The sequence below is a fragment of the Coregonus lavaretus genome (genome assembly GCF_964263955.1).
Source record: "Coregonus lavaretus genome assembly, chromosome: 6".
NCBI classification, from domain to species: domain Eukaryota; kingdom Metazoa; phylum Chordata; class Actinopteri; order Salmoniformes; family Salmonidae; genus Coregonus; species Coregonus lavaretus.
The window spans coordinates 23,580,558-23,592,924 of NC_139993.1; the positions used below are offsets into that span (position 1 = coordinate 23,580,558).

At 42.4% G+C, this 12,367-nt stretch overlaps 1 protein-coding gene across 1 annotated transcript in view; it reads right to left on the reverse strand.

Moving 5' to 3' along the window:
• The window catches only part of LOC311130833 (26S proteasome non-ATPase regulatory subunit 1), a 116,675-nt gene that overhangs the window by 11,620 nt on the left and 92,688 nt on the right, over nucleotides 1-12,367 (reverse strand). Inside the window, exon 20 of the mRNA XM_084163637.1 lies at nucleotides 6,784-6,953. Coding sequence (XP_084019763.1) covers nucleotides 6,784-6,953 — 170 coding nt within the window. The remainder of the gene's footprint in view (nucleotides 1-6,783; nucleotides 6,954-12,367) is intronic.

Here is a 12,367-nt window from a genome sequence, read left to right on the forward strand (position 1 = left end):
AGCATGATGCAGCCACCACTATGCTTGAAAATATGGAGAGTGGTACTCAGTAATGTGTTGTGCTGGATTTGCCCCAAACATAACACTTTGTATTCAGGACAGAAATGTAATTGCTTTGGCAAAATGTTTGTAGTATTACTTTACTGCCTTATTGCAAACAGGATGCATGTTTTGGAATATTTTTATTCTTTACAGGCTTCCTTCTTTTCATTCTGTCAATTAGGTTAGTATTGTGGAGTAACTACAATGTTGTTGATCCATCCTCAGTTTTCTCCTATCAAAGCCATTAAACTCTAACTGAGTTAGGAAGGCTGCCTGTATCTTTGTAGTGACTTGATACACCATCCAAAGTGTAATTAATAACTTCACCATGCTCACAGTGATATTCAAAATGTGTTTTACCCATCTACCAACGGGTGCCCTTCTTTGCGAGGCATTGGAAAACCTCCCTAGTCTTTGTGGTTGAATCTGAAATTCACTGCTCGACTGAGGGACCTTACAGATAATTGTACGTGTGGGGTAAAGAGCTGAGGTAGTCGTTCAAAAATCATGTTAAACACTATTGCACACAGAGTGAGTCCTTGCAACTTACTATGTGACTTGTTAAGCATATTTTTACTCCTGAACTTATTTAGGCTTCCCAAAACAAAGGGGTCGAATGCTTATTTACTCAGGACATTTCAGCTTTTCATTTTTAATTAATTTATAAACATTTTCAAAAACATAATTCCACTTTGACATTATGGGGTATTGTGTGTAGGCCAGTGACCAAAAATCGCGATTTAATACATTTTAAATTCAGGCTGTAACACAACAAAATGTGGGAAAAGTCAAGGGGTGTGAATACTTTCTGAAGGAACTGTATGTGAAGCTGAGGGGCAGAAAATGGTTTGTAACTCCATTAAGCCCAGTGTCCCAGCCCAGGTCCTGTTTTGGGGGACCGGGGTCCCCCCCATGGACATTTTTATGTAAAAGGACTGAGAAGCTCAGTTCTGGTGACTTTTTAAAAGGACATTCTACTCCAAAATTAATGAAAATAAAATTATGCTGACACCATCTAAAATATAATTTCCACCTCCAGGAATGAGCCAAATAACATATTGTAGGGATGTAACGATTCACCGATACACATCGGTCCCAGATTCAAATGTTTAAGATACGACTGCGGACCCCAAACCGATCCAAATGTAGCATGCATCAGTCAGAAAATCGATTCAAACGTTACGAATCACTGATTCACAATAAATGTTTGCTCATATGACATTCTTTCTACCTTCCGAAAATACCTCATATTTTGTGACAACTGACGTCCTCTCCTTCAGTGTCGAACTAAGCATGTAACTGTGTTGACAGTCATTGATCTACAAATAATTTAACATGCCGAACAACCCCAGGGAATATCAGTAGCCTAGTCAAACTGCGCACTGTGCCCAGCTTCGTGCACTGACCAACGCAAGGTAGGCATCCTGTTCCAGATCTGGCACATTCAATACAATATTAGGCTTTATTAGTTGAGTGACAACCTATGTAATTTGCTAGGTTATTGTTATCTATGCGCTGAAGAGAAAATGTGTTTCACTGGAATAAAAAGTAAGCTACAGGAGAACTCTCATCTGGCTATACATGCTACCTGATGAACGGGGCTTACAATATATTTCATTATGATTGTACAGGTTCACCATCAGCAAATGTTTTGGTAGTTTTGCTTTAACAATCAGTGTATATGGTCATTTTTAGATATACAGGGTCAAGTTGATAATTTCATAACGAGGACAACAATCCCTTTGTGAGACGCACCGCATGGCCAAAGCTGGAGGAGAAAATAAGCTCACTAAAAACTTCCAAACGGTCAAAACCATTCGATTTCGGGTTGGGGGTGAAATTCAAAGATGTGCTTATACATTCATTGGCTATGTCATAGCTAAATTTGTCAACTATAAATATTGATACATTACTAGCTCAAATACTTAATCTACAAAAATGACAAGTTAATTAGTGGGGAATGTTGATTTCAGAACCTAAGTGAGGGGACAAAAAACAGGCTACATTGCCCCAACTAGTCTGATATTGGTAGTGGGGTGGTAGATGCCTAGTCGCTCTTATGTCTCAGATCAGGTGCCTATATAGTACATACACCATAGATATACATAATTTACACACACACACACACACACACACACACACACGTACATCATTTACACACACACACACCACACAGAAGTCAGCTTACACAGATCCAGCTCAGAGGCCCAGCTCATGAGCTCCATCGGCAGAAGATTTTAATTTAGAAAGGAAAATGAATGTGTTTACACGTTATCGTATCTCATCGACTCTTTCTCTAATCAAACTGAATCATTTCAAGCTAAAAGGTATCGTTCCTGTATCGTATCGGAGCCCATGTATCTAGATACGCATTGAATTGTCTTGAAAGGGCAAGATGCTAATCCCTAACATATTGACAAAATTATTATTTAAAAAAATATAGCCTATGCATGGTCCATATTATCAAGCATGCTATTAGCAATAAGCATTATCACCTATAGCCCAAATGCTGCAGCATAGTGGCTATAAATAGGCTGAAGCATGAGGTTATCCATCTGCATTTACCCTATTGGGACTAATCATTAGTCGAGTCCTAAGTCGGGTCAGATACCCACGGTTCCCTGCGGGTGAGCCGCAAAAAAATCAGCTGCTGGTGGCTCGCGGTTCAGAACAATTACGTTGCGGGTCGTAAACATTTGAAAAAACCCAGGAGCTTGTTGCGTTGCATTGTGTTGCGAATTCCATTCTGTGAGCGGCGAGGCAGACATAACGCAACAAGCCGCGCGTTAATTGAAAGTGTGTGGAGCTAGAAACTGTACCTTATTTGTGTGGTGCTAAATCGTTCTAATTTGTCCACAAGCAGAGCTTATGTTCCCTCTCCCCACGTGATAATACGACACGTCGCCAGGTTTACCTTCCCTGGATAGCCTAGTTCACGCGAAAATGGCTAACTAGGCCTAACCGGAGAAATAAAAAGAACAATAGGCTACAACACCATCGTGGAAACAGGTGCTACTCGAGTGAAATGCCCAGATTGGGAGAACAACAATGCGTTAGATGCATACACAGCCTGCACAAAGTGCAAGCAGGCAGGCCTATTTGTTTTCGATAATTCAGTTAGTTATCAGTTAATTATTACATTAATTCAGGATTTCGTTCATTAGACCATACGCAGTCCATTTAAAGTGTAAACTGGTACTGCTGGTAAAAGTTTGAGTAGCCTACTGCAAAGAACAAAAGTATAAATGCAACATGCAACAATTTAAAATATTTTACCCTAATCTATGGAGTTCACATGACTGGGAATACAGATATGCATCGGTTGGTCACAGATACCAACAACAACAACAAAAAGTAGGGGCGTGGATCAGAAAACCAGTCAGTATCTGGTGTGAGCACCATTTGCCTCATGCAGCGCGACACATTTCCTTCGCATAGAGTTGATCAGGCTGTTGATTGTGGCCTGTGGAATGTTGTCCCACTCCTCTTCAACGGATGTGTGAAGTTGCTGGATATTGGCGGAAACTGGAAACCACTGTCGTACACGTCGATCCAGAGAATCCCACAAATGCCCAGTGGGTAACATGTCTGGTGAGTATGCGAGCCATGGAAATACTGAAAATGTTTGAGCTTTGGGTACAGATCCTTCTGACATGGGGACGTGCATTATCATGCTAAAACTTGAGGTAATGGCGCCAGATGAATGGCACGACAATGGGCCTCAGGATCTCGTCACGGTATCTCTGTGAATTAAAATTGCCATCGATAAAATGAAATTGTATTTGTTGTCCGTAGCTTTGCCTGCACATACCATAACCTCACCGCCACCATGGGGCACTCTGTTCATAACGTTGACACCAGCAAACCGCTTGTCCACACAACGCCATACATGCTGTTTGCCATCTGCCCGGTGAATTAATCCGTGAAAGCAAACTTCTCCGGCGTGCCAATGGCCATCTACGGTGAGCATTTGCCCACTGAAGTCGGTTACAACGCCTAACTGTAGTAAGGTCAAGACCCTGGTGAGGACGACGAGCACGCAGATGAGCTTCCCTGAGATAGTTTCTGACAGTGTGTGCAGAAATACAGTACCAGTCAAAAGTTTGGACACACCTACTCATTCAAAGGTTTTTCTTTATTTTTACTATTTTCTACGTTGTAGAATAATAGTGAAGACATCAAAACTATGAAATAACACATATGGAATCATGTACTAACCAAACAAGTGTTAAACATATTAAAATATATTTTGTATTTGAGATTCAAATAGCCACCCTTTGCCTTGATGACAGCTTTGCACACTCTTGGCATTCTCTCAACTAGCTTCACCTGGAATGCTTTTCCAACAGTCTTGAAGGAGTTCCCACATATGCTGAGCACTTGTTGGTTGTTTTTCCTTCACTCTGCGGTCCAACTCCTCCCAAACCATCTCAATTGGGTTGAGGTCGGGTGATTGTGGAGGCCAGGTCATCTGATGCAGCACTACCATCACTCTCCTTCTTGATCAAATAGCCCTTACACAGCCTGGAGGTGTGTTGGGTCATTGTCCTATTGAAAAACAAATGATAGTCCCACTAAGCCCAAACCAGATGGGATGGCGTATCGCTGCAGAAGGCTGTGGTAGCCATGCTGGTTAAGTGTGTCTTGAATTTTATATAAATCACAGACAATGTCACCAGCAAAGCACTCCCACACCATCACACCTCCTCCTCCATGCTTCACGGTGGGAACCACACATGCGGAGATCATCCGTTCACCTACTCTGCGTCTCACAAAGACATGGCGGTTGGAACCAAAAATCGCAAATTTGGACTCATCAGACCAAAGAACAGATTTCCACCAGTCTAATGTCCATTGCTCATGTTTCTTGGCCCAAGCAAGTCTCTTCTTATTATTGGTGTCCTTTAGTAGTAGTTTCTTTGCAGCAATTCGACCATGAAGGCCTGATTCACGTAATCTTCTCTGAACAGTTGATGTTGAGATGTGTCTGTTACTTGTACTCTGTGAAGCATTTATTTGGGCTGCAATCTGAGGTGCAGTTAACTCTAATGAACTTATCCTCTGCAGCAGAGGTAACTCTGGGTCTTTCATTCCTGTGTCGGTCCTCATGAGAGTCAGTTTCATCATAGCGCTTGATGGTTTTTGCGACCGCACTTGAAGAAACTTTAAAAGTTCTTGAAATGTTCCATTGAAATGTTCCAGATTGACTGACCTTCATATCTTAAAGTAATGATGGACTGTCGTTTATCTTTGCTTATTTGAGCTGTTCTTGCCATAATATAGACTTAGTCTTTTACCAAATAGGGCTATCTTCTGTATACCATCCCTACCTTGTCACAACACAACTGATTGGCTCAAACGCATTAAGGAGGAAAAAAAAAAATCACAAATTAACTTCTAACAAGGCAACCTGTTAATTGAAATGCATTCCAGGTGACTACCTCATGAAGCTGGTTGAGAGAATGCCAATAGTGTGCAAAGCTGTCAACAAGGCAAAGGGTGGCTACTTTGAAGAATCTCCTAAATAAAATATAGTTTGATTTGTTTAACACTTTTTTGGTTACTCCATGATTCCATATGTGTTATTTCATAGTTTTGATGTCTTCACTATTATTCTACAATGTAAAAAATTAAATTAAAACTCTTGAAGGTGTGTCCAAACTTTGACTGATACTGTACTTTGGTTGTGCAAACCCAAATTTTTCATCAGCTGTCCGGGTGGCTGGTCTCAGACGATCCCACAGTTGAAGAAGCCGGATGTGGAGGTCCTGGGCTGGTATGGTTACACGTGGTCTGCGGTTGTGAGGCCGGTTGGACGTACTGCCGAATTCTCTAAAACAACATCGAAGGCGGCTTATGGTAGAGAAATGAACATTCTTCTCTGGCAACAACTCTGGTGGACCTCCTGCAGTCAGCATGCCAATTGCATGCTCCCTCAAAACCTGAGACATCTGTGGCATTGTGTTATGTGACAAATCTGCACCTTTTATTGTCCCCAGCACAAGGTGCACCTGTGTAATGTTCATGCTGTTTAATCAGCTTCTTGATATGCCACACCTGTCAGGTGGCTGGATTACCTTGGCAAAGGAGAAATGCACACTAACAGGGATGAATACAAATTTGTGCCAAAAAAACTGAGAAAAATAAGCTTTTTGTGGCTATGGAAAATGTCTGGGATCTTTTATTTCAGCTCATGAAACATGGTACCAACACTTTACATGTTGTGTTTATATTTTTGTTCAGTATAAATAAAATGTTGGCTATTTTTGCAGCCTATATTCGATTCTGGGAATTCCCTCCCTATGGCACTCGTAACTTGAACGCGCCTCGAGAGGAATATTTATCTCGCATAGAACACACAACAAGCCGACTAGGTAAATAGATCAACTATTCTACTATGGGGTTGTCCGATTTTTCTATTCATTACTCGTTTTGTTTGCAGGGGAAAAGTAAATGTGGACTACTCCAGCATCTATTTTTGGATGTGGCAGCAATGATTTTGCCGTGGCGAAGTGCCACAGCTAAATGACTGCAGTGGAAACACTGACACACACACCCCTGTTGTCAGGTGCTTTTGGTATGGGACAACAAGACAGTAAGTCCCTCCCTCCTCTGGAGATAGGCATGCGTTAAGACCATTGTATTTTCAGGTCCTTGTTCAAGCCAATGATAGCACACACACCAAGTCGCTCGTATCCATGCGTATACTTCAGACGCACCCCACACACACACGTTGTTTACCTTGAGGTCCTTGTTGAGGCCGATGATGGCGGTGGGGGTGAAGGCCAGGGAGAGGAAGTGGGAAAGGGGGAACCAGAACCAGAACTGGGTGAATACCAGCAGGCCCACCACTGACGGCATGTGGGTGTGTCCCGTCCTCGACTGCAGGGAGATGGTGACGTTACGGCCACCTGCACACACACACAGGGAGGACAGAAGAGTTTTGACATAGTTGTGATAATACAGTTGTGATAATCTTTGTGCTTTGGCTACAAGGATCTTCCAGTTCAGTCAACCATAAATCAGAGAAATAGAGAGATGAAGACAACAAAAAGACAGAGTTAGGAGGGAAGCGCAAAAGGGGGATACAATAAAACTCGTTCTCAGACACTTCGGCACAAATGCGCTAAGAGTCTGGTGGACCAAAGCCTCAAACTTGGCCTTCGTTAGCCAATACAGACCGTGAGAAACTCCCGGCATATAGGCATTGGTTTAATCTAACAACCAATTATCTCCTATAACATGTTCCCCCTATACCTCCCCTGTATGTGTCTTGTGCACCTCTTATGGAGCCACGCCTCACAGTAGTGTGATTCGCAAAAAATAAATGACAAATATAGAATTCTATAGTCACTCCTACTAAGGCCAACTTAGAATAGTTGATGTCCAATGCTTACAGTGCATTCTGAAAGTATTCAGACCCCTTGACTTTTTCCACGTTACGTTACAGCCTTATTCTAAAATGGAATGTTTTTTGTTACCCCTCAATGTACACACAATACCCCATAATGACAAAGTAAAAACAGGTGTTTTGAAATTTTAGCAAATGTACAGTGGGGAAAAAAAGTCAGCCACCAATTGTGCAAGTTCTCCCACTTAAAAAGATGAGAGAGGCCTGTAATTTTCATCATAGGTACACGTCAACTATGACAGACAAAATGAGAATTTTTTTTCCAGAAAATCACATTGTAGGATTTTTAATGAATTTATTTGCAAATTATGGTGGAAAATAAGTATTTGGTCAATAACAAAAGTTTCTCAATACTTTGTTATATACCCTTTGTTGGCAATGACACAGGTCAAACGTTTTCTGTAAGTCTTCACAAGGTTTTCACACACTGTTGCTGGTATTTTGGCCCATTCCTCCATGCAGATCTCCTCTAGAGCAGTGATGTTTTGGGGCTGTCGCTGGGCAACACAGACTTTCAACTCCCTCCAAAGATTTTCTATGGGGTTGAGATCTGGAGACTGGCTAGGCCACTCCAGGACCTTGAAATGCTTCTTACGAAGCTACTCCTTCGTTGCCCGGGCGGTGTGTTTGGGATCATTGTCATGCTGAAAGACCCAGCCACGTTTCATCTTCAATGCCCTTGCTGATGGAAGGAGGTTTTCACTCAAATTCTCACGATACATGGCCCCATTCATTCTTTCCTTTACACGGATCAGTCGTCCTGGTCCCTTTGCAGAAAAACAGCCCCAAAGCATGATGTTTCCACCCCCATGCTTCACAGTAGGTATGGTGTTCTTTGGATGCAACTCAGCATTCTTTGTCCTCCAAACACGACGAGTTGAGTTTTTACCAAAAAGTTATATTTTGGTTTCATCTGACCATATGACAGTCTCCCAATCCTCTTCTGGATCATCCAAATGCACTCTAGCAAACTTCAGACGGGCCTGGACATGTACTGGCTTAAGCAGGGGGACACGTCTGGCACTGCAGGATTTGAGTCCCTGGCGGCATAGTGTGTTACTGATGGTAGGCTTTGTTACTTTGGTCCCAGCTCTCTGCAGGTCATTCACTAGGTCCCCCCGTGTGGTTCTGGGATTTTTGCTTACCGTTCTTGTGATCATTTTGACCCCACGGGGTGAGATCTTGCGTGGGGCCCCAGATCGAGGGAGATTATCAGTGGTCTTGTATGTCTTCCATTTCCTAATAATTGCTCCCACAGTTGATTTCTTCAAACCAAGCTGCTTACCTATTGCAGATTCAGTCTTCCCAGCCTGGTGCAGGTCTACAATTTTGTTTCTGGTGTCCTTTGACAACTCTTTGGTCTTGGCCATAGTGGAGTTTGGAGTGTGACTGTTTGAGGTTGTGGACAGGTGTCTTTTATACTGATAACAAGTTCAAACAGGTGCCATTAATACAGGTAACGAGTGGAGGACAGAGGAGCCTCTTAAAGAAGACGTTACAGGTCTGTGAGAGCCAGAAATCTTGCTTGTTTGTAGGTGACCAAATACTTATTTTCCACCATCATTTTAAATAAATTCATTAAAAATCCTACAATGTGATTTTCTGGATTTTTTTCTCAATTTGTCTGTCATAGTTGACGTGTACCTATGATGAAAATTACAGGTCCCTCTCATCTTTTTAAGTGGGAGAACTTGCACAATTGGTGGCTGACTAAATACTTTTTTTCCCCACTGTATTAAAAATAAAAAAACAGAAATATCAAATGTACATAAATATATGGGGGATTGGAAATGATTAAGACAATTACATTGATGGAATCTACGATCTCTCTGCAATATTAAAAGCTGATTTCCCCCAGAAAAAAAAGAAACAAAAGACGAAGTATTCAGACCCAGTCTGAGGTCCTGAGCACTCTGGAGCAGGTTTTCATCAAGGACCTCTCTGTACTTTGCTCCGTTTATCTTTCCCCTCGATCCTGACTAGTCTCGCAGTCCCTGCCGCTGAAAAACCATGCTTCACCGTAGGGACGGTGCCAGGTTTCCTCCAGACGTGACGCTTGGCATTCAGGCCAAAGAGTTCAATCTTGGTTTCATCAGACCAGAGAATGTTGTTTCTCATGGTCTGAGAGTCCTTTAGGTGCCTTTTGGCAAACTCCAAGCGGGCTGTCATGTGCCTTTTACTGAAGAGTGGCCACTCTACCATAAATGCCTGATCTACCATAAATGCCTGCTGCAGAGATGGTTGTCCTTCTGGAAGGTTCTCCCATCTCCAAAGAGGAACTCTGGAGCTCTGTCAGAGTGACCATTGGGTTCTTGGTCACCTCCCTGACCAAGGCCCTTCTTCCCCGATTGCTCAGTTTGGCCGGGCGGCCAGCTCTAAGAAGAGTCTTAGTGGTTCCAAACTTCTTCCATTTAAGAATGTTGGAGGCCACTGTGTTCTTGGGGACCTTCAATGCTGCAGACATTTTTTGGTACCCTTCCCCAGATCTGTGCCTCGACACAATCCTGTCTCGGAGCTCTACGGACAATTCCTTCGACCTCATGGCTTGGTTTTTGCTCTGACATGCACTTTCAACTGTGGGACCTTATATAGACAGGTGTGTGCCTTTCCAAATCATGTCCAATGAATTACATTTACCACAGGTGGACTCCAGTCAAGTTGTAGAAACATCTCAAGGATGATCAATGCAAACAGGATGCACCTGAGCTCAATTTCGAGTCTCATAGCAAAGGGTCTGAATACTTATGTAAATAAGGTATTTCAGTTTTTAGTTTTTTTTTAAATAAATTTGCAGAAAATACTAAAAACCTGTTTTTGCTTTGTCATTATTGGGTATTGTGTGTAGATTTGATGAAGATAAAAAAATATATATATCATTTTTAGAATAAGGCTGTAATGTAACAAAATGTGGAAAAAGTCAAGGGCTCTGAATCCTTTCAGAATGCACTGTATATATGTAGCCTAGGCCTACTGGTTCTATTGAATTTGGGATCGATCGTCCCACAACAGTCCCAGAGTCTGTTTGGAATAGGCTATTTCTTTCCCGCACAGAACGACAAGCTGACTAATAGAATAGGTCAAATGTTCTAATATGGGGGATATTAGATTGACATAGGCTAGAGATTTTGCTGTTCATTACTCATCTTGTTGGCTGAGGAAAAGTAAATGTGGCAGTTATTCTAACATCTTCAAAGTGTGCATCGTAATTCGGTAAGAAGGACGCACACCGTTGCATATATAATTATAAGATGAGTAACCATAATCTAAATGTGATTTCTGTAATTCTGAGCACCGTGGGTGGATGCCCTAATCAGGTTACGTACCCAATGCATATGGGTCCGGTAAATTTCTCAAATGTCCATTTAAATTAAAATGCTGCCGGTCAAATGTCCGTGAACCCTGGTGTGCGTGCAAGCGTACAGTGAGCGTTTTTGTGTGTGCGTGCATGCGTACAGTGTACTTTTGTGTGTGGGGTCCCAGAGAGCTGCACATCATCATATCAAACGCTTGACACACACACACTCACACAGATGTGTATACGCATACCCCAAACACAGGCCGGAGCAGAAAGGCATACTCCACTGCTAACATTGGGCCTTATGTATTACCTCAACAGAAACCAGCAGGTCCCTCTGTGTTAAATGCTGTCTAAATACACATCAGGTGCGGGTGTATATAACCTGGTGTATACACAACCGAGCCTTGTTTCATTTTGAAGAATACTTAGTCAAATTTAACACTGGCAACAAGTTTAAATCAGAATTATGCTGTGTTTTTGTGTGCATGCATGTGCACTTTGTGTACACATTATAGTAAAGGAGCCTATATTGCTCTCATACTGCAGCAGGGTTTGTCTTTTGCAATATTTGTGTTCCCATAATGCTTTCAGCCAATCCGTGCCACTACAGCAACCGACAAGATCAAACTGGGAGACCCCGTTCTCCTGCCAAGATAAAGAACTCCGAAGTCCCCTCTGTTTTCTGTCACGTAAGACCGCCCAGACAAGATCTTAATACGGGATCGTTAGCCAGATAGCACACTGAAGCTCGCGCCTCTCCTCTCACTCTACTACCCTTAAAAACTGTCAGGCCACTGCTCCCAGATACATATCCATGTTTTGAGGCGACCTGAAAAGATAGGTGTTGAGTACTGTACAGGCAGCTTCCACCTAAATAACCATCACTTCACTTCTACTGTACTACTTTGATTTCAGATGTGGATGTGGCGTATTAGTCAAGTTATGAGTTTTTTCTTTGGTGTGGGGTTGGATAATCTTATGAAATGTGACAGGCAGAAACTATTAGGGTTCCATTTCATGATCTCTGGTGCTCATTACCGAGGGTTTAGCCTTAGAAAGCAGCTCTCGCAAGAAACCGCACACTCCTCCGCACCTCTCTTCCTCCCACTCCCTCACTCCCTCCATCCTCCTCTCCATATTTGACTCCCAGAGGGCAGTGGAGGTCTATTATTCTACCTCTGCACCCCCAGCCCTTGACCTCCTAATCACAGCAAACACCACACACTCTTCTCTTATACTAGCCGTGCCAGGTCATTGTTTTACTGACATTTGTTCCCTTTTCACTTTTAAGCTTGTTAAACTAAAAAGTAATTGACCTGGTTCCATTGATCATCCTTGATATGTTTCTACAACTTGATTGGAGTCCACCTGCACGCTTCAATGGGGCAGAAGTCAGCGAGTTGTTTTGATTCTGGATGATCAGATTGCTAGCAAGAATGACAAGAAACTGCCATGTGGGGAATCATAAGTGGCTCGTTTCAGCTCGTTTCATCTTGTTCTTGATACCATGTCTTGTTTTGAGGTGTTTTGACTGATTTCATGTCAATGCTAATATGGCTGAAATTCGCTAGCTAACCAACAACTTCAACTATGTATTTGAGAGACTGCAAGTGCTC